Source organism: Tachysurus fulvidraco, chromosome 26 (assembly GCF_022655615.1).
Source record: "Tachysurus fulvidraco isolate hzauxx_2018 chromosome 26, HZAU_PFXX_2.0, whole genome shotgun sequence".
Classification (NCBI taxonomy): Eukaryota; Metazoa; Chordata; class Actinopteri; order Siluriformes; family Bagridae; genus Tachysurus; species Tachysurus fulvidraco.
This window is the reverse complement of record NC_062543.1, coordinates 13,975,673-13,999,493: the sequence shown is the minus strand read 5'-3', so window position 1 is coordinate 13,999,493 and position 23,821 is coordinate 13,975,673. Positions and strand designations below refer to the sequence as shown.

Genomic DNA, 23,821 nt, shown 5'->3' with positions numbered 1-23,821 from the left:
AAATGTGGTTTATAAGATTTATATGGTGATAATTAACAGGACAGTGTTGATGAGGTTGACTAAGGCAGCTAACAGTAACTCAGATTCATACTAATTTATTGTGTGTATGATTTTAGATAACACTAGCAGTAGCTTGTTACGGTTAACCAGTCACTAGTTTTTAAATGAACTGCACTGACAGAATGAGTGGAGAATAAGAGCGAACTTCTTCATTCAGATGAGTAACGTACTGCAGCTCAAATCAGTGATTCATGAGTCAAAGCTCTAAAATTTTTCCTAACAATGATAAGATTAATATTCCTGTGAACATTATAACAGTACAGTTTAACGTTACATTTTTATTACTAACACTGTATTAACTTTGAGGTAACTGATGCAGTGTTTTTAGCTTCCCTGTGATTGGGTCTGGGTTTTAATACATGACGACACCTCAGTTTTCTGACATAATTATTCACTATCTGTTGTTATATTTTATTAAAATAGTTAAAATTGTAGCTGAACATCTTTGACAGCACAGAGTGAAGATTGTTTATCAGCTGTTCTGACTGTAAATCATAAGTTTTTCTCATTGTATTTTATCTAACATTACATTTCTCTCTGTTGTTTTACATGATACTTCTCACAGTGACGGTAAGTAAATAACTCGACTTCACACTAATAGTAAAAGCTGATATTTTATAAACTTATCACATATATTGTAATCTCACTGCAGTGTAATAATGTACAGAGACGTTTACCGTGTCGAGTAAAAGACACAACAAACACACAGCATATAACACACACCACTGACAGACTCCATCAGAATGTCTCTCCTACACTTTATTTTCTCCTGCACTAATAAGGAGCTACACCTCAGTATGGGAGAAGATCTAAATGGACTGATGAGTCATTAATGTTCTCCATATACAATGTTCTATAGTTACATGTGCTGATATCAGAACAATTTTATATTTGTCTTGAAGCAGTTGTATAAATACACCTACATTAATAATTTGTTTCTGACTGCATGATTTTTCCCTCCACAGTTATGTTTCTGTACCTGATGAATCTGTCCAATGTGAGCAGATGATGATGATCACAGTTAAAACAGGTAAAAATTAACTGAAAGAAAACCGAAGTGAGAAGAGAATTAGACACAAATGTCCAACATAATGTCCTTTACTCCTTTACTACAACAGAAAAAAACAAGAAGAGGAAGCTATTGTTTCTTTTATTTCAGAGTTCAGAGCATCAGAAGTGAATTTAAATACATAATACCAGAGTCCAGTGTCCTTAAGAATATGGACCTCACACCAAGTTTTTCAATGTATTAGCTACAGTTAACACAGGGAAACATATAGAAGGGTTAGCACATAAACTGTAAATAAAGCTTTTACTAAAGTAAATATGAAGTCGAGAGAGGAACTAGAACAGGAAGTGGGAAGGGTGCCAGCAAGCGAAGGTGAAAGTGAAACAGTTCAGCTTGTTGTGTGCGAGTTCTTCTAAAGCAGCAGATAAGGAAGTGAGTAAAGAGCTGTTAAATAATATATTTAAATATACTATGATGTTGGGTTTGATTACCTACATGACATAGAAAGAGAAAGACGATGACACTGAATCTCTCTCTCTCTTTCTCTCTCTCTCTCTTTCTCTCTCTCTCTCTTTCTCTCTCTCTCTCTCTCTCTCTCTCTCCTTTTAGTCTGAACCTACAGAAAGATAAAGATGGCAACTGAGAGAGGTATACAAAGGCTTTAAAGACTGTCATTTCTGAACATAAAACAGTAGTAAAATTTGTATATTAAATATTTTGTTTTATATTGTTTAATGTTTTGGGATATGACCATTCAGTCAGATTTTATCAGTCATCACAAACCATGAGTTAACTGTTAACAGAGTCTGATAAAGTTTCTGTTTCTTTTTCACAAAACAGTATTTTAGATTTATTCTAACATTCAGTGTTTTCCTTTTTTTAAACTGATGTATTTGCACCATCTTCCTAACAAACCTAACAAAGGTGTTTTCTTCATGATGTCATCTTAATATCATGTTTCTTTCTGATGTTTTAAACAGGTCGTTTCTCATGGGTAGGTTTATACTATAAACTTGCTTAATTTGTTTATTGATGGTAATCATAGATTATTATTTGTTTATTAGATTAAAGTTTATTAGAGAGCAACAGTACAAAATATACTTGAAAAATTTACATTATATTATTCACTTCCACAGAAGGGCTTGTTTGGAGAAAATAAAGAGCCCTGTGAGTATTAGTCAGACTAGCAGATATAAACACTTTATAAAGCTCTAGAAATCTATAGACATGTTGTAAGTCTATAAAGTCTACAGATGATTTTTTATTTTATTTAATTAACATTTTTTTCCTTGTTACAATATGAATATACATTTTAAACCTATAATGTAAATAGATTTTGGAGTCCTGTTTGTGCACAGGCTGATTGTTTATTAGTTATTGTTGTTTAAACATTCTAATGGTGTTTATCTGTTCCCTTCTTTTGTTCTGCACATTATTACAGGGGTAAGTAGATGACATTTTTTTTATTTTACATACTATTCAATCATTAATATGAACAAACTCATGTTAACTCCAAATTTTATTTTTAGAAAATTCTATATATCCTATAAACAGTGAGGCTTATACATATTTAACTGAGCATTTCACTTAAAGTCCTTGCCTAATTATTCTAACCAGTGAAAACCTATTAATCAAATAGTATTTTGTTTTAGCTATTCTCCTGTTACATGCCAACAGGGTATGAGTTTGCATCCCAGCAAGTCATCTATGTATCATCATGAAACTTGATGTGTGTCTTCAGACCAAGCCCTGAATGTAGAAAAAAAAAACCTGCGCCATCTTGTGGTTTTCCTCATATAGTTTACAGTTCAGTTCTTTTACCCCCAATAATTTTCTGGAGTATTCTAACGTAAATGCCATAATAAAGTAAAAGCCATTTTGGATTAACACAAAAGCTGTTTTATTTTTCTAATTCTCCTATTTTTTTTATATATGTTGTTTTATTAATTAATTATATATTTTTGTCTCTCAAATGCTGATTGAACCCAAGGTTTCAAAAAATAGAGTATTTCTAATATAAATATACAAACTCTAATTAACAAGGTGTGGGTAAAGCATATCAAGGCAATCAGGATTTACACAATAATAAATATCCTCAAGGCACTGCAATAAATATAAATGTCCTTTTGTAGAGGAAAAGCATGAACTAACCCAGAATAAGAGAGTGCGACCTCTGCTGATGGGAAGAGGAAACATCCACTTATTCACAGAGCTATTACACTGAGGGATTATTTCTGTTTGTGTTATTTCCTTTTTGTTCACAAGTCCAGATGAATTTGATTGATGACATAAGCCACTTATACTGATTTTCTAGTTTTAGACAAACATAATTATAATCTAACTATATTCTTAGATGAAGAAACACTGTTACAGCCTGTTATAGACTTTATTTAATTGAGATTATCTTGGACAGTGTGAAAACCACAAGGTGTGTAATTTGTTCCCACAGGGTGCATCTGCATTAAGGACTAAGTCAAGTAAGTATAAGAAAATCAAAAAAATATTCAGTGAGAACAGACACAACAATGATCCTTTGAACTGATTAATGGCCAAAAAAAGTGATCATGTGCAATTTTGTTTGCTGGCAAAGTTTATACTTAATTAGATTAGCCTGAATTTTATTTGCATATGTTGTTAGCACAACATCTTTCTTTTACTCCTACTCTGTCAGCAAAAAAAAAATCCTTTTCAACTTTTCCTTTTTATATGAACATTTATATATAAATGTTATTATTTAGAAGCTTCTTCACAGAGCGTTTTAATAAACATTAAAGGAATTTATAAAAACTGTAGTTTTTATAGTATATAAAAATAATTGTAGTATAAACATATTATATCTTTAATAAGTAATACAAAATAAATGTTTTTTAATGTTTGCTCACAGACTTAAAGTTTAAGCTGATTTTATCTGGAAAAACACTGAATTCCCACAAGCACTTTATAGATCGTCTTAACCAACTAGTTCACCTGAAGGAGGTGAATACAGAGGATGAGTGTGATTTCATTTTGGGTTTCTGCACGATTGTGTCACGAGCTGGAACTGACATTGAAGCAGCAAAAAAACGTCTACACAATTTTTCAGGTACTCAAAAAAACTAAAATATTCTCTAAAATAATACATTATGTTTGCTAAATTACTTTTGCATATAGTGAATAAGTTGTATGAATTTTTTTACAGACACCAAACCTGTAGTCCTGGTGGTGCTCCATCACACATTTGATACAGAGTGTGTTGTTCCAGACAGCAGCAAATGTGTAAACAGAAAGAATATGATTGCAGTCGACTGTCTGTTCTATGAAGATACAGGATTACTGCAGTGTCTGAAGAATAATGAATCACTGGACAAAACTTCACAATATCTGGTATTTTTATTTAATTTATGATTGTACAGTTGAATAGATGAATTGAGTAGATAAATAAACATACATTTCTGGACTTACATAAGATTTAAAAAACATTTAAAATAATAATAATAATAATAATAATAATAATAATAATAATAATAATAATAATAATAATAATAATAATAATAATAATAATAGTGTGAAGTTTCCTTACACACAATGAGCACTATATTAATCTGTCAGCAGAGCTGCTCTAAAGTGTGTATAATTTACCCGACCTGTGTAATTATTTGTAAATTAACATCTTCTGCTTTTTAACAGAAGGAATATCTAAACTGTAAAAACATGGAAAGGCAAAAGGAAGGTGAAAGGTCAGGTGAGTGTGACAGATTTTTTTTTTTGCTTAAGATAGTAAATTAAAAAAATCAATTAATCATTCAATGTGTGTGTGTGTGTGTGTGTGTGTGTGTGTGTGTGTGTGTGTGTGTGTGTGTGTGTGTGTGTGTGTGTGTGTGTGTGTTTTGCATAGGACACAGAAACAGTGCAAGTCACATTGAAAACGAAGTCACAGGAATTGAAGGTACAAATATGAAACCAGATCAAACAACTAATGTTTCAGAGGAAAGCGAAAATTCTCAACCTGAGAGAAACCAACAACTGAACCCAGAACACATCGACACTGACAATGTGGAGGACATGGAGCAAAGAAATGAGAGTCAGGAAAAAATAATGAAACAGAATTTAAAGACAAATAACGAACCACTGACAGAAAATACACAAACACTTCAGGAGAAGGACAAGATACTGGAAGAGAAGGAGAAACAGCTCAAACAGACAAGAGCTGAACTGGACAAAACAATTAAGGCGTTAGAAGACAGTCAGAGACACGTGGAGGAGAAAAACACACAAGTAGAGAATCTGAACAAACTGCTGAAGGAGAAAGAAACACAGCTGAAGAACACAGATAAAGAGCTGGAAACCAGTACAAATAAACTGGACACACTGGGACAGGAGCTGCAGGACAAGCAGAGACAACTGGTGAGTGTGAAGGAAGAACTGGAAACCAGTAAAAATAAACTCACAGAAAGAGATGAACAACTTCATGAGAAAAACAGACTTCTGACAGAAAATACACAAACACAGAAAGAAAGACAGAAAGACAAGACACTGGAAGAGAAGGAGAAACAGCTCAGTGAAGTAAGAGAAGAATTGAGAAAATCAAATAAGACGTTAGAAAAGAATCAGACACAATTAGAGGACAAAGAGAGACAACTGGGGAGTGTGGTGAAAGTACTGGAAACCAGTACAAATAAACTGGACACACTGGGACAGGAGCTGCAGGACAAGCAGAGACAACTACAGGACATGATGATCGTAGTGGAGCAACAGAAATCTGAGTTAGCAGAAAAAAACCAACAGCTCGAAGAAAAAGACAGACTTCTAACTGAGAGAGAGACACAGCTAATGGAAAGAGACAAAGAGCTTCAGGAGAAAGACAGACTTCTGGCTGAAACTAGACAACAACTGGAGATGAAAGATGAGTCCCTGGAACACAAGGGCATAAAAGATGAACTGGAAAAAAAACAGGTAAAAGATGAACTGGGGAAAAAAACAGAAGTTAAAAAAGAAATAGTCACAGCTAAATATATATATGGTGTGTCTGATTATCTATAGACTTTTATGGTCATTGTGCATGAACTTGTGCAGAATGTAGCATTTTTATGTTTAGTAAGAATTTTGTTTCTCTACTTTAGTCGAAAATAATCAGATTTGAATGACTTTCTTGACATCTTTATCTCATGCTATTATTTCTTTCTAGTCTCCTTTACAGAAAAATAAAAAAGGTACGACTATCATTTTTTTTGCACTGAAACGCAGTAAAGAGAACAAATGTATGTCGATCTGGATTTGACAAATGTTGTATATATTTGCCATTTTATCATAAAGGCCAATATTAGAATGAGACTTTCTTCCTAAACCAATATTCTACTGTCAAATTTTGATTAAAGGTTTATTTTCCAAGATTTTGTTAACAACATCTAAAAGCATTTAATATTCTGATTTTAAATATCTATTAAATTACATGTTCTACCATGTTTCAGGATGACATAGTTTGTCTATCTATGATTGATTGTAAATCAGGCTACATTCAGTATGTGTTGCTTTATTTAATCTTTTGTTTTGTGCTTCTCTAAAATAGTTAAATGCTATGAAGTCATTCCTCCAGAGGTACAAGCACCTTGTGAACAGTTCACAAAAAAACTTAAAAAAATAAGAAAATCTATGAAGATGACTCCAATGGAGAAGTGTAAAGCAGTTCTATATTATGTCCCCAATGTGTCACGAGCTGGAACTGATATCGAGGCTGCACTGCAAAAACTTAACAGCTTTGGAGGTTTGTTATAATGACATTATATGTAATCCTATATATAAATGCATATAGATATATAAGAAGAGAAAGTCTTTACTCATTTCTTTAAAAAAATGTTTACAGACAAATACATCGCACTAGTGGTGCTCCATCACACATCTGATCGAGAGCACATTACAGGAGACAGCAGCATGACCGTGACCAGAGAAAAGACCTTCGTTGTTGACTGTCTGTTCAGTGAGGACGACAGACTGTTCTCGTGCCGCAAGAATGACAAAGCGATAAAAAAGGTTGCAGATTGGCTTAGGTCTGTGGTATGTATCCTGATGTACAGTGGGTTTTCCGTCTGTTTGCCCTGCCTTAATGTAAAGATATTAGAACCTAAGAAACAACAGCAGAAGTTAGAGAATAGTTTTGAAATATTTCATTATGATTTCATTATGCTAAAATGTTCATATTCCATTATAACAGTGTTTTAAGTGCACTATGCTTTATATGCCTCATATTAACATGCATCATATTCTACTCCACAGAAACATGACAAACAGGACCCTAAGAAAGTAAGTCATACAACCTTAAAAATAATAATAATAATAATAATAATAATAATAATAATAATAATAATAATAATAATAATAATAGTATAATGTTGCTGTCATATCTATACATCCTTGCCTAACCCCAGACCCAAATATGCCTCATCTAACATATTCAGCACATTCTTATTTAATTCAGTTAATTAATTTTCATATTTGAAAGCTAGGTACGTAAATAATCACTCTCTAAAGCAAAACAAAGTAGTGACTATAAATATGTTTATTAATGCAACAGAAGCTATTTTATTCAACTTGGCTAGTATCTCACCAAGTTGCTCATGAATATAACTATTATAATTAGTAAGTGTGACTCTACAAACCCCACAGATTTTTGCCAATGGTGTTAGTGGGAGGACAAGCTATAGTGTGGACATGACATTGACATATTGAGACAGAATAAGAGAGCCTCATGTACCACCAACAATCCACATGTATTGATCTTGTACTGCTGTAAAATGACAGATTTTTAACAGAAGAATTTTCTATCACAGAAGATTCTTATACATTATTGATTCTGTAGTAACACTTAATGGACAAATGCTTCTATGTCTGGTGATTAAAGCATAAGAAATTGATATTTAACAAAGAAAAACATTTATTTATTTTTATGCTGATATTTATTGTGTATTAGTTTTATTCAGTAGAATGTCGTCAGGACCTTGTACTAAAAAAGAGGTGAGGAGCTAAAATAGAGGTGAAAATTACTAAATTTGTATATTACATTAATATACAAATAGACCCGCTGTCAGATCAGCTCATGGTGTGACTGGGTGTGGAATAACAAAGTGAAAGCACTGCTTTCATGGTGTTCCTGGTTGCTTTTCTAGTGTATAGATATCTATGAAAGCAATTAAATATCTAAATAAATAAAGAAACAAGCACATAAAGAAAGAAAGATATAAGACCTACTATTTAAAGATGTTTTTTCTGTGTTTCTTGTTGTTTTTTTTGTTTTTTTTTTAGAAAAAAAAAAGTGAAGCCAATGAGGAAAACGAAGCAATAACAACCAGACAGAAGAAAAATTAGCTAAAGGAAGGCTGGCTCTTACAACAGAATAGTACATATTGAATTACTTAAATGTCTGGGCTTTATGTGTGCTTATACTTTTACTAAAACTGGCTGCTGAAAAGGTTTATTTGGATTTTCAAAATATATATATATTTTTTAATTAATATACAAATGTTTATGCTACACCAGAAAACCCAGTATTGAATAAGTACTAATACATGTGTATTAAATGACGCCTGAGATAGGCACAGGCTCCCCGTGACCCGAGGTAGTTCGGATAAAGCGGTAGAGAATGAATAAACTGTATTTCATTTCTGATTAACAAAATGAATAAAAGCTGAAATGAACATCAGAAGTCTTTACTTAAATTTTTATATTTCAGTAAAAGGTTTGCTATTTCCCTCAGATTGCACATTGTAGAGATTCATTAGCATGGTGTCTAAATATTTTTTTTAAACAGATATACAGGTCCTTCTCAAAAAATTTGCATATTGTGATAAAAGTTCATTATTTTCCATAATGTAGTGATAAAAAATAAACTTTCATATATTTTAGATTCATTGCACACCAACTGAAATATTTCAGGTCTTTTATTGTTTTAATACTGATGATTTTGGCATACAGCTCATGAAAACCCAAAATTCCTATCTCAAAAATTAGCATATTTCATCCGACCAATAAAAGAAAAGTGTTTTTAATACAAAAAAAGTCAACCTTCAAATAATTATGTTCAGTTATGCACTCAATACTTGGTCGGGAATCCTTTTGCAGAAATGACTGCTTCAATGCGGCGTTGCATGGAGGCAATCAGCCTGTGGCACTGCTGAGGTGTTATGGAGGCCCAGGATGCTTCGATAGTGGCCTTAAGCTCATCCAGAGTGTTGGGTCTTGCGTCTCTCAACTTTCTCTTCACAATATCCCACAGATTCTCTATGGGGTTCAGGTCAGGAGAGTTGGCAGGCCAATTGAGCACAGTAAATCCATGGTCAGTAAACTATTTACCAGTGGTTTTGGCACTGTGAGCAGGTGCCAGGTCGTGCTGAAAAACTAAATCTTCATCTCCATAAAGCTTTTCAGCAGATGGAAGCATGAAGTGCTCCAAAATCTCCTGATAGCTAGCTGCATTGACCCTGCCCTTGATAAATCACAGTGGACCAACACCAGCAGCTGACATGGCACCTGTGGGAAAATAATTTTAAGTCATTGTTTTATTTCCTTTTATTTCTAGCATATTTTTGTGTATCATGTAGAAGCGAAATCAAGTTACAATGCTAGTTAAATTCAAGCTTTACATTAGACTTGTGGTTCCTGTATTTCATTAATATGAAAGGAAAAGGGGCAAGGTAACTCAGTTTATCATTTGTCTCTTTGTGCCATTTGTCCCGTTGTTTAAGGTGGCCATTTGATTCAAGGTCCGAGTCAAGAAGGAATGCCAAGCATTAGAGGCGAACTCGTTTCTATGTTAATGAAGGGGTCTGAGAAAGACTGTTATGTTAATGGGATTAAGGGTGAAAGTCCAGGATCTGGAGTGGGGGCTGTTACATCCTTGTAACATGTTTTGATTGTCACCCGAGTGTTTTGTCTCTATCTGATTGGACTGCCCCCTAAAATGTGTATATTTACCATGTATTACAACTGTAAGTCAGACTTGATGACTGCAGCGCCCGTGCCAGTACGCTCTGACTTGCAGACTCGTTTCATCGTGTATCTACAATAAAGACTACTGCACAAGGATATCCAAGTCTCCTGGTCTTCTCTGGAAAAAGTTTACAACAGATGGTGCCGTGACCCGGATAGAGCTTCTCATCTCACTAAACTTCTTCAAAACTTCAAGCTCCAGAATCTTCAGATTTTTTCCAACTCAATTTTGGTTTGGTGAGTGTCACTCTATCCAAAGAACCTACAGACCAGTATACATGTGGTTATCCTCTGCTTTGTCAGGGAAGAGTTAACAAACAGCTGCAGGGTTTGGTTTAACTACAATCTTGGTTTATCCTCTGTTTATGCAGGGACGAATTTTGTATTATCCTCTGTTCAGGCAGGGAAGAATTTTTTGGCTTATCCTCTGTTGATCAGAGAAGAATTTTGGTTTATCCTCTGTTTACCAGGGAAGATTTTGTGGTTTATCCTCTGTTGATCAGGGAAATTTTTTTGTTTATCCTCTGTTTATCAGGGAAGATTTTGTGGTTTATCCTCTGTTGATCAGGGAAAATTTTTGGTTTATCCTCTGTTTATCAGGGAAGAAATTTGATTTACCCTCTGTTTATCGGGGAAGAGTTTTGGTTTATCCCCTGTACATCAGGGAAGAATTGTGTGTTATCATCTAGAAATCAGAAACAGTTATGGGTTATTCCCTACTTTAGAGAAACTAACAGTAGATTGTCTAAAAAGAGAAATCCCATAGCAATCAAAATGTTTCAAAAGAATGCAAGACTGATCCCCACTACTGAAAAAGGTGGATTAGCTACCCCTTTGTGGACTAGTGGAGAGTTCAAATCACTGTTAGATGAGCAAATGAATGTTATAGTAACAGACTCAGTCAAACAGAATTTGACAAAGAAATATGGCATTCATCCAGGCAAAGTATGGTCTATTGAAGAGTGCAAAAAGGTGCTAGGTGCTTGTATCAGAAAGAAAAATGTCAAAGGAATTATCTGTTGCCACATGGAATTTTGTGTTACCTCAGCACAAGAGCATGCCCAACGTATTGCAGAGCTAGAAGAGCAAAACAAAGAATTACGTGAACGAGTATCTTCCATCACTAATGTATATCCTGACTTGCATTTCTTGTCTAACCAAGAGGGAGATAATGTGTCCTTTAGTGACCTTACTGATCAGCCAGTCAATGCCCTTGTGTGTGGAGCTCGAAAAAGAGTTCAAAGTAGAATAGAAGAGGCAGAAAATTCTCCTTGCCCAGCTCCAGTATTACAAGTGCAAACTGTCATTAAAGCTTTAGGGCCTGAAGCAATAGAGAGACTTTCTCAAAGCATTAGCAAAAAATCTGAGTCTCTATGACATGTCTCTAGTGGAAGTCACTCAACTCATGTCTCAGGTGTTAACAGAATCAGAATTTAAGTGTTTTGAAAGTACGGTCTATACTTCTGATTTTAAACGTGCCAGCAAAGATGAGTTTCGAGAAGGAGTCCTTAGGATACTGAAGGATATTATTGGGCCAAAGATTGACTGGGCCAGAGTCACTAGCTGTGTGCAGAAAAAGGAAGAATCTGTAAGTGAATACACTGAAAGATTTTGTCAATCAGCTGTTGCATACAGTGGAATAGCCAACAGTCCAGATGATGTGTTAGATGATAAGGGACCATTTGTCAGGGCATGTTTTGATGGCCTTTCATCAGAGTACAGGAATGCTCTTCCTTTCTTAGACCTTACTTGGTCTATTCAAACACTGAAAAGCAACTGGGACAGGTTAGCAATCTGGGAAAGGAATTCTGATGTTAAGATAAAAGTCAGAACAGCCACAGAATCGCTAAATAATTCCTATGCAGAGACTAGGCAAGAACCCGGATTCCCTAAGAGAGAGGGAACATGTAACTATTGTGGAAAATAAGGGCACTGGGTAAAGATTGTAGGAAAAAGCAGCAAGATAACAGAAGAAATTTACATAACCCCTCACCCACCCAGCCTGCTTATAACCCAGAGGTAGTCCATGCTCTTTCTAGTGAAACCATAGGACAGCTTGTGCAGGCCTGTACAAATGCAGTTTTAGGTCAAACAATAAAAGTCAGGTGCCCAAATTCAGTATCCACATCAGAGAATCAAGCTAAAATCACCTCCTCCTGTTGGGGAAATTGGTTAACTACTCTCACAGCCCTCAACTTGGTTTTGGACCATGCCCCTGTCACTAACCCATCCTCTTGTGTGATGTCTGCAATGACTGATGTTCCTTTAGAGGATAAAGAAATGACTCATGATTGTGGTGTGCTTACACACTTATCTTCAAATGCTATTGCAGAGAGTCCTCTAAATAATGCTGATTTTGAATTGTTTGTTGATGGTTCAGCTCAGGTCATTGGAAGGAATAGAAGAGCAGGAAATGCAATGACCTCTGTATCTGATGTAGCAGCTTCTAACCGGATTCCAAACCTAACACTGCAGAATCTCAGGGTAAAGTTCTTGCAGACGTAGCTGCTAAAAAAGCCTGTTCATACAGTACAGTGCAAGTTGGTACTAGAATGACAACAAGCAGTGTCATTATGCCTCCAGACTCTCTAACAGACCTCTACAAAGATGTTCCAATGTATGAAGCATGGAAATGGTTAGATAAGGGAGCCATGGTTGATTTAACAGGCTGCTGGACCAAAGGGGGAAATTATATGGGACCAGAATCACTTCTGCCATATTTGGCTCAGCAGTTACTTAACTTAAGTCACATTAGTCCAGCAGCAATGATTCAACCTTTGTCAAATCACTGGTGGAATCCTGGAATCCGGCTTGTAGAGGTATAGCCACAGAGACAGCTAAACGCTGTGTTGTATGCCAACAGAGTCAGGTCGAGTAGAGAGAGCAAACAGGACGTATTTTACAGGAGAAGTAGTGAAGAAAGTTGCCAGAATGCTACTATGTAAAAGGAAAAGGTGGATTCATGTCTCATACTGTAAAGTAGTTTCATCACCTGCAGGGATAGACTAGGACACACAGACCAGTAAGGAGCCCAGGGAGGAACCGAAGGCAGTAGGCCTCGGGGGTCAACCCGGTGGTGAAGACTTCCTTATAGAATTCCCCTTTTATTAGCTTATCCCTACCTAACTGGTCCTTAGGTGTCATAACAATGCAGATTAGGGAAAGTAAACAACAACAAAAAAAAAACTATACGATCACAGAGATTCTGAAAACTAAAAACTATACGATCCTACAATAGATTCTGAATATAAACTGTAGTGTGGAAATATTGCTCTCCTGCTTCTCTCTTGCTCGCCTTCTTATGTTTGTGTTACAGATACAAGGACTGAAAAGCACTGCGACAACCAAGGCAACAGAAGCACCAAAGTACTGACATTTGAAGACATCTGCAGAACCACTGCTCAGGACTGGCAGACAACATCCTTCATTTACCTGATGACAAAAGGGAAATCATATATCAAGCTACAATGTGCACTGCAAAAGCTTCGGACTCCAGGAAATAACAAATACTATTACCCTTAAAAAGTTTTCTTTTGCCTACATCTTAGAGTTGCAAGAATGTCTATGTTAAAGCACTCATGCCAGATATATATTTTTTGTAAATAGAAAACTGAGCGTGACTTTAATTTATTTTTTATTATTGACTTAAATCTATTGTGAGAGTTATTAGCACTCTCAAAGGGGGAATTGTGGGAAAATAATTTTAAGTCGTTGTTTTATTTCCTTTTATTTCTAGCATATTTTTGTGTATCATTCATTCATTCATTCATTTTCTACCGCTTTATCCGAACTACTCGGGTCACGGGGAGCCTGTGCCTATCCCAGGCGTCATCGGGCATCAAGGCAGGATACACCCTGGACGGAGTGCCAACCCATCGCAGGGCACACACACACTCTCATTCACTCACACATTCACACATTCACACACTACGGACAATTTTTCCAGAGATGCCAATCAACCTACCATGCATGTCTTTGGACTGGGGGAGGAAACCGGAGTACCCGGAGGAAACCCCCGAGGCACGGGGAGAACATGCAAACTCCGCACACACAAGGCGGAGGCGGGAATCGAACTCCGACCCTGGAGGTGTGAGGCGAACGTGCTACCCACTAAGCCACCGTGCCCCCCTTTTTGTGTATCATGTAGAAGCGAAATCAAGTTACAATGCTAGTTAAATTCAAACTTTACATTAGACTTGTGGTTCCTGTATTTCATTAATATGAAAGGAAAAGGGGCAAGGTAACTCAGTTTATCATTTGTCTCTTTGTGACATTTGTCCCGTTGTTTAAGGTGGCCATTTGATTCAAGGTCCGAGTCAAGAAGGAATGCCAAGCATTAGAGGCGAACTCGTTTCTATGTTAATGAAGGGGTCTGAGAAAGACTGTTATGTTAATGGGATTAAGGGTGAAAGTCCACGATCTGGTGTGGGGGCTGTTACATCCTTTCATGTTTTGATTGTCACCCAAGTGTTTTGTCTCTATCTGATTGGACTGCCCCCTAAAATGTGTATATTTACCATGTATTACAACTGTAAGTCAGACTTGATGACTGCAGCGCCCGTGCCAGTACGCTCTGACTTGCAGACTCGTTTCATCGTGTATCTACAATAAAGACTACTGCACAAGGATATCCAAGTCTCCTGGTCTTCTCTGGAAAAAGTTTACAACACACCCCAGACCATCACTGACTGTGGGTACTTGACACTGGACTTCAGGCATTTTGGCATGTCCTTCTCCCCAGTCTTCCTCCAGACTCTGGCACCTTGATTTCCAAATGACATGCAAAATTTGCTTTCATCCGAAAAAAGTACTTTGGACCACTGAGCAACAGTCCAGTGCTGCTTCTCTGTAGCCCATTTCCTGCACACGCCTGTGCACGGTGGCTCTGGATGTTTCTACTCCAGACTCAGTCCACTGCTTCCGCAGGTCCCCCAAGGTCTGGAATCGGTCCTTCTCCACAATCTTACTCAGGGTCCGGTCACCTCTTCTCGTTGTGCAGCGTTTCTTACCACACTTTTTCCTTCCCACAGACTTCCCACTGAGGTGCCTTGATACAGCACTCTGGGAACAGCCTATTCGTTCAGAAATTTCTGTGTCTTACCCTCTCGCTTGAGGGTGTCAATGATGGCCTTCTGGACAGCAGTCAGGTCGGCAGTCTTACCCATGATTGCGGTTTTGAGTAATGAACCAGGCTGGGAGTTTTTAAAAGCCTCAGGAATCTTTTGCAGGTGTTTAGAGTTAATTAGTTGATTCGGATGATTAGGTTAATAGCTTGTTTAGAGAACCTTTTCATGATATGCAAATTTTTTGAGATAGGAATTTTGGGTTTTCATGAGCTGTATGCCAAAATCATCAGTATTAAAACAATAAAAGACCTGAAATGTTTCAGGTGGTGTGCAATGAATCTAAAATATATGAAAGTTAAATTTTTATCAATTTTTTATCAAATTTTTATGGAAAATAATGAACTTTTATCACAATATGCTATTTTTTCAAGAAGGACCTGTACTGTATGTGTCTATGTAGCACAGGTCACAGGTCACATAATGGACAAAGCTGCAACCAGAAGATGAAGTTTCCGACTTGGTATAAACTCTATTCTGTATTATCTCTACTTATAGTATATATTATATATTATCTTATATATCTGTATGTATATATATATATTGTATTTTATACATAGATAATCTGTGTACTTTTGCTCTTCCATATATTTATCACTAATACTTGCATAAATTCTTTATATTTTATATCTACAAGTTTTTCTGTTACTATTATTGACTCATTATCTATGCATTTAGTTTAGTCACACTTCTGCAAGACTCTAAACAATGCCAAAACTGAAGCTATCATTCCATCTGTCTCTCTATGACGATAACAGAAAAGGGACTTGCCCTCGTCGTTTATGACTAGTTGTTGATACGGAGCTGCACTTTGCTGAGGTAGACTTGACCTGTCAGTCTTTAGACATTTGTACCTGCCCTGACCCATCAAACCTGTTCACCTAGAAGGTGTGATCCCTCTGGGAGCATTAAGCATTTGGTAACAAAGAAGGTGCACAGGTTTTTTTTCTTCAGTGTACTAAAATACCAATCCATTTGAACAAAATATTTCATGAAATTTTAAACAGCCTAATGACAATATATAATGCCTGTTAAAAATACAACATAATTGATGTGTATATGTATTTGATCAACTTGGGATAAAAAGTGCAAAAATTTGGTTTTTTGTTTTATACCAAATTGTTATATGCCCTAATAACAGGAAGCAAATTTTTCTTTTTAGCTTGTAGGGCATGACGTTAATGTTCCTTTCTTTTCCACACAAAACTGTATGTAATCATGTTTGAGTCTTGGTTCACTTTGGTTCATGTATAAACAATGAACCTTACTCTGTATTTCCAGTCAGACCGGCTGTCAGATCAGCTCATGGTGTGACTGGGTGTGGAATAACAAAGTGAAAGCACTGCAGTGTTCCTGGTTGCTTTTGTGTTCACAGATTTGGGGGAAAAACTAAAATCTTACAGTCACTGCAGTGTTAGAGCATAATACTGACTTTACTTAGTTCATCCACAATGGGGCAGAATTTGCACATCTATGAGGAAGAGCATCTACCATAGAAGAAAAACATTTATCTCAAAGCAATGATACAGGGAACTGCATGAACTAATTAACTAATTAAATCTAAATAAAGAAACAAGCACATAATAAAGAAAGATATAAGACCTACTATTTATATACATGGTTACATGTCACTTTCACTCTTTATTCTTCAGTCTGAAGCTATTGTTTAGTTTATTTCAGAGTTCAGAGCATCAGAAGGGAATTTAAATACATAATACCAGAGTCCAGTGTCATTAATAATATGGACCTCACACCAAGTTTAACCAACTACAGTACAGTTAACACAGGGAAACATATAGAAGGCTTAGCACATACACTGTAAGAGGATAAAGTGAAATTTGAAATCTTTTATTATCTATTAGAACAGTAAGTGGGCAGGGTGAAACCAGTGTGCCTGCATCAGCAGTGAAGGTGAAAGTGAAACAGTTCAGCTTGTTGTGTGTGAGTTCTTCTAAAGCAGCAGATAAAGAAGTGAGTAAAGAGCTGTTAAATAATATATTTAAATATACTATGATATTGGGTTTGACTCTCTCTCTCTCTCTCTCTCTCTCTCTCTCTCTCTCTCTCTCTCTCTCTCTCTCTCTCTCTCTCTCTCTCTCTCTCCATGTAGTCTGATCCTACAGGAAAATAAAGATGGCAGGTAAGTTAGATATACAAAGGCTTTAAAGACTGTCATTCCTGAACATAAAACATTAGTAAAATGTATATTATATAATATATATTTATTTATATTAAATATTTTGTTTTATATTATTTAATGTTTTGGGATATGACCATTTAGTCTGAAGATTTCATCAGTCATCACACTACTACACACACTGTCTGATAAACTCAATGGGTTTTCTATTCACAAAACAGTATTTTAAATTTATTCAACATTCAGTGTTTTCCTTTTTTAAACTGATGTATTTGCACCGTCTATGTAACAAATGTAATAAAAGTGTTTTCTTCATGATGTCATCTTAATATCATGTTTCTTTCTGATGTTTTAAACAGGTCCTTTATCATGGGTAGGTTTATACTACAAATTTGCTCATCTTTTCATTGATGGTAATCATAGCTACCATACATAGATTATTTGATTATCAGATTAAATTTTAATAGAGAGCACAGAAAATGTACTAGAAAGTTTTTATTTTTTATATTTCAGTGGAATCGTTTCATTAAGTCTGAAGAATCAGGTGAGAATTAAAGGGACTAAAAGAGAAAACTCTCTGTAGAGGTCTATAAATCTACAGTGTTGTTTCTTATTGATATATAAATATAAAATATCTCTCTTTAGTCTAAATGTATTTTGGTGTTTTCTTTCTGTACATAAACTCCAATGGACAATATTACAGAATAGTTCTATAAGTGACACTATTTTATATTTTATATTCTGCTGTTGTTTACTAATGCTGTTTTTCCCTTCTCTTCTTTTGTTCTGCACATTATTACAGGAGTAAGTAAATATAATGACTATTTTCCTCTTTTCAATGGAAATTTACAAATAATATTAGACGCTATTTAATTCTTTATGTTTTTACTATTTAAGTAATAAATAAAACAATAATTTTCTGGAGTATTATAAAGTAAATGCTTCCTGTCAGCGATTTTGGATTTTCAGAAAAGCTTTTTTTTTCTTCTTTTTTTTCTAATCCTCCTATTTTTTTGTCTAATATCTCAAAGTGTTTTATTCATTGATTATTATTTATTTTGTCTCTCAAATGCAGATTGAAACCTAGATAAAAAAAAAGTTTTGATGAAAATATTTCAATAACAGTACAGCAAACACAATTGAAAACACAATCCACAAATCAATATAACTGGTAAAAGTAACAAAAAAATAATAAAAATCAGGATTTACACAATAATAAATATCATCAAGGCACTCCAATGAATATTGTTTTTTTGTAGTGGAAAAGCATGAACTAACCCAGAATAAGAGAGTGCGACCTCTGCTGATGGGAAGAGGAAACATCCACTTATTCACAGAGCTATTACACTGAGGGATTATTTCTGTTTATGTGATGTCCTTTTTGTTCACAAGTCCAGATGAATTTGATTGATGACATAAGCCACTTATTCTGATTTTCTAGTTTTAGACAAACTTTTATTATAATCTAACTATATTCTTAGATGAAGAAACACTGTTACAGCCTGTTATAGACTTTATTTAATTGAGATTATCTTGGACAGTGTGGAAACCACAGGGTGTGTAATTTGTTCCCACAGGGTGCATCTGCATTAAGGACTGAAATGTCAAGTGAGTATAAGAAAATCCCAAATATTTCGTGGGATCAGACACAACATTTTCCTTTTATACAGATCCTTTTATAAAGATCATACTTAGGACTCTTAGTGATTATGTGCAGATTTCTCTGCTAACAAAACATCTGCAACAATCATGTTTGATACAATGCTCAATTATATTAGACTGAATTTTAGCACAACATCTTTCTTTTACTCCTACTCTGTCAGCCAAAATCCTCTTCAACTTTTCCTTTTTATTCAAACATTTATATATAACGTTCATATTTGGAAGTGAACTTGACTGAGCGTTTTATTAAACATCTTGGATCATGTACCAGTGAACATTATTAAATGTAGGAATTTATAAAAACTTTAGTTTAATATATGAAAATAATTGTGGTGTAAATATAATCTATATTTAATAGATAATAAAAAATTAAAAAAATGTTTTTCCTGTTTGTTCACAGATTTAAAGTTTAAGCTGATTTTATCTGGAAAAACAATGAATTCCCACAAGGACTTCATAACTTGTCTTAAACAACTAGTTCACCTGAAGGAGGTGAATACAGAGGATGAGTGTGATTTCATTCTGGGTTTCTGCCCGATTGTGACACGAGCTGGAACTGACATTGAAGTAGCAATGAAACGTCTACATGATATTTCAGGTAACTACAAAATATTTTCTAAAATAATGCATTGTGTATTCTGAATTACTTTTGCATATAGTGAATAAGTTGTGTGGATTTTTTACAGACACCAAACCTGTAGTCCTGGTGGTGCTCCATCACACATATGATACAGAGTGTGTTGTTCCAGACAGCAGCAAATGTGTAAACAGAAAGAATATGATTGCAGTCGACTGTCTGTTCCATGAAGATACAGGATTACTGCAGTGTCTGAAGAATCATGAATCACTGGGCAAAACTTCACAATATCTGGAATTTTTATTTAATGTAAGAAAATATTATGTAAGAGGTTTATTCATTCCTAGTCAAAAATAAAAGCATATATGACACACATTATTTTATAAATCTATAGCACATACAACTGCTTACTTATTAGTTCTTAATTACTTGGTACAACACTACTGAGTAGATCAATAAACCTACATTTCTGGACTTCTGGATCATCATCATCATCATCATCATTTGTTGCAGACCTGATTAGACTAACAAGACAAAATTAGACAGAAAGATTAGACAGAAAGCAACTAACATTTAACCCACATTCTGCTTTTTTTTAACAGGAGAAAGAACAACATATAAAACTGAAAAAGCAAGAGCAAGGTGAGTAAGACAGATTTTGTTTCTTACAGCCAGCTGTAAATAGTAATGTAATAAATAAAAGCTATCAATCAACCAACCAATCATTTAACAAAATCAGTCACTGTGTGTGTGTGTGTGTGTGTGTGTGTGTGTGTGTGTGTGTGTGTGTGTGTGTGTGTGTGTGTGTGTGTGTGTTGTATAGAACAGAGAAAGAGTACAAGAGTCAATGCAGAGAAAGATGAAGAACTTAATGATACAAATATGAAACCAAAGAAGATACTGAGTAATGAGACACAGGAAGGAAAAAATTCTCCACATGAGAGAAATCAACAGCTGAACAAAATAGAAATTGTTGAGGAAATTGTGAAAAGAAAGGAAGAGGATTTAGAGGATTTAAAGGATTTAAAGGAGATGATAATCGTATCAGAGAAACAGAAAACTGATTTAGAGGAAAAAAACAGACAACTTTTGGGGCAGTTGAAACAACTGGAGAGTGTGGTGAAAAAAATGGAAATTAAACTCACAGAGGGAGACAAAGAGCTTCAGGAGAAATACAGACTTCTGACAGAAAATACACAAACACTTCAGAAGATGGACAAGACACTGGAAGAGAAGGAGAAACATCAGAAACAGACAAGAGCTGAACTGGACAAAACAATTAAGTTGTTAGAAGACAGTCAGCGACACGTGGAGGAGAAAAACACACAAGTAGAGAATCTGAACAAACTGCTGAAGGAGAAAGAAACACAGCTGAAGAACACAGATAAAGAGCTGGAAACCAGTACAAATAAACTGGACACACTGGGACAGGAGCTACAGGTCAAGCAGAGACAACTACAGGACATGATGATTGTAGTGGAGCAACAGGAAGCTGAGTTAGCAGAAAAAAAACAACAGCTTCAGGAGAAAGACAGACTTCAGACAGAAGGTCCTAATTTCATGGAACTGAAGGGCACACAATTAAAACAGGTAAAAAAGAACTGGAAGAAAACAGAAGTTAAAAGGGAACTAGACACAGATGTAACATAATGTCCTTTACAATTTTCACAGGAGAAAAAAGAAGAAGAAGAAGAAAAAGAAGAAGAAGATGCAAACACAGGTGAGTGTGATAGATTTCATCAATAAAGCAATTAATCATTCTGTTTCTATGTCTGTTTGGCTATTAGTGTGTCTCACATACGTTTATGCTTTTTAAAGGGAATGGAAACACAGGCTTGAAAAACAATGAACATCTAACCAAAGAAAAAGGCACCATATCTAAAGCTACAAATACTGAATTAGAGAAAAATAGATCTCCATATGAGGGACAGCAGCCGGTTCTGGATTATCCACAGATACGGGAATCACAAGCAGAAGTGGAGGAAAGAGAGATTAAAACTGTGGAGGATAATAAAGAATTAATTGAGAAAAATAAGATGAGTCCAGGCATCCAGCTGAAAGGGAATGAAACTGTTCAATATGTACATTCAAACAAATTTGCTGAAGCAGATCTTATGTTAATGGAAAATAAAAAACAACTTAAGCATGTTACTGAAAACCAACATCCTGGCCCTAAGACACAGGAAGAGGAAAGTGATGAACAACATGAGGAGAAAAAAACAAAACAACCACGGAAGTATAGGAGACAACGGTGAAGAAGAAAGAGAGTGAAAGACAATGAAACAGGTTAAGAAACTGAAAAAGCCACAGAGCCGGTTTAAGAAAAATACATACTATAAAAAGTAACTTATTCATACAAACAAAACAAGATCATCAGTTTATTAGTCTTGCTTCCATTTCTATGTAACTACTGTATGGTTCATTATTAATATTATGCCTTAAGCTAGATAAATTAAGCTAGCTAAATATATAAATATATATTATGAAAAGTTCAACTCTGTGAAACCAATAAATGTTAGATATGTTGGAAATTGTTGACAGGTGGAGAAAACACACTCAGTTTAAAGGGATACAGGGTTTCTAACAGAAGATCCAGAGCTATTTTAATTTCTATTCATGTGTTAATCACCGCATCATGAAAATGTTCTTGTTGCCTTAAATCATTAAATAAATTGATCTAGAAAATGTTTGGCGTTGTGTTTACGTCCGTTTAAAAGATAACAGAAGTTCATTCAAATATTCAATTAAATCCATCCACGTGTACATGAAAGAGGGCAAAACTGTGTGTCTTTTTCTTTGTCAGTTTTCTATCAGTATCATTTACCTGCTCAGCACTCTGTATTTACATGTTCATTTCATATCATTGTCATGTTCAGTTTAGAGTAAAAAAAACATCTTGCAATTCCTCCATCTGTGCCTAAGTAAAAAATAAAACGTGATTTCTAACATGAATATTCAATTCGATTTTTATCTGGAGCTTTTAACAAGAGACATCATCACAAAGCAGCTTTAGAGGAATATAAAAATAAGAATATAAGTTATACAAATTTAAATTACTCCCTACTGAGCAAGCCAGAGGCAACAGCGCCAAGTAAAAGGTCACTGAGGTGATATGAGAAAAAACCTTGAGAATAACCAGATTTTAAAGGGAAACATCTTCATCTGGGTGACACTGGATACTGAGATTGTAATAATTCCTGTTCTATAACCGTACAATATACAATCAAGTGCAATTATTCTTTGGAGAAACTAATTATCATGACCACCTGCTTAATATCTGAAGTTTTATTATGAATTTCCTTCTGTTGAAATTGTCAAATGTTCGATGATGTGAGACTTAAGCGCAAACAAATTTAAAACAGCAATCCAAGCTTCATGCTGGTACTAACCACTAACCACTCGTGCTAACATCATGGACCACCGAAGCGGATCACACAAAACCACGAACATGGTTAAAAGTCAGGTGACTGAGATCACAGGAGTGTTGATGGTTGCTGGGATTTTGAGTCCGTGGCGGTGTTTGTTGTCAGCGCAAAGTGAGAGCCGGGGCTGTGAGCGCTGTGGAAATAATACATCCGGTAAGGATTTATGTATAAAAAATGATTAGTAATGGTTTTCTGTCATTAGACGAAATTATATATGTGGAGGAAGCTTCACAAAAATTTCACATAGGTGACTTTACATCTGGTTCAGATAAATGCAAAAGGTTAATAAATTTAAGAATCTAAGCGTTAAAGGAATCTGTAGTTTTCATTTCTTAAGGCAGCAATGTGGGTGCAGGTTTTCATTCCAACAAAGCAGAAGCCACACCAGAGTCTATTAAAAGCCAAGAACAACTAAATAAACAGGTAGAATCAGGTGTGGCTTCTGCTCGGTTGGAATGAAACCTGCACCTACACCGGCCCTTTGTGGACACCGCTGCCTTAAGGCAAGGCAGAACACGAGACACAAATGAGAATGAAAGTGAAAGGTACAGATGTACTTGCAAAGCCTGAAGGACAGTTTTGTTTGAGGCACGCACTGTTTGACTAATTGTGTGTGTGTGTGTGTGTGTGTATGTCTTATGTACAGTATGTCACAAGTAAAATGTGAATTTGAAAGACAGACTTAAGACAGTAAAAATTTAAAAATACCCAGTGTCTGGAACATAAATCCTACATTTTTTAAACAAGCTACTGAGGTTTGACGATCCAAAGAAAACATTCGACTTTCATTACAGTCAGCCATTGTGTTTTCCCACTAAAAAAAGAAATGTGTGACAGTCTGATAGGGGACATGTGCCTAGTCCCTATAAA

General features: G+C 35.3%; 2 protein-coding genes across 2 annotated transcripts in view; one reads left to right on the top strand and one right to left on the bottom strand.

The window, feature by feature from the left end:
- The window catches only part of LOC113636639 (trichohyalin-like), a 501,252-nt gene that overhangs the window by 120,772 nt on the left and 356,659 nt on the right, over window positions 1-23,821 (bottom strand). The gene's annotated exons all lie outside the window — the stretch shown is intronic.
- LOC113636636 (interaptin-like) lies at window positions 1,414-23,724 on the top strand. Its single transcript, XM_047809417.1, has 11 exons — window positions 1,414-1,501; window positions 1,679-1,717; window positions 2,050-2,063; window positions 2,206-2,237; window positions 3,518-3,546; window positions 3,954-4,151; window positions 4,248-4,432; window positions 20,129-20,168; window positions 20,350-21,116; window positions 21,198-21,246; window positions 21,345-23,724. The coding sequence occupies exons 2-11, from the start codon at window positions 1,702-1,704 to the stop codon at window positions 21,779-21,781; spliced, it is 1,767 nt and encodes a 588-aa protein (XP_047665373.1). The 5' UTR covers window positions 1,414-1,501; window positions 1,679-1,701; the 3' UTR covers window positions 21,782-23,724.

Excerpts from the sequence above, each read along its gene's own strand:
- LOC113636636 (XM_047809417.1), top strand. Across the intron at positions 4,152-4,247 it reads ACGTCTACACAATTTTTCAG|ACACCAAACCTGTAGTCCTG; the intron begins GTACTCAAAAAA and ends ATTTTTTTACAG. Across the intron at positions 21,247-21,344 it reads AGAAGAAGATGCAAACACAG|GGAATGGAAACACAGGCTTG; the intron begins GTGAGTGTGATA and ends TGCTTTTTAAAG.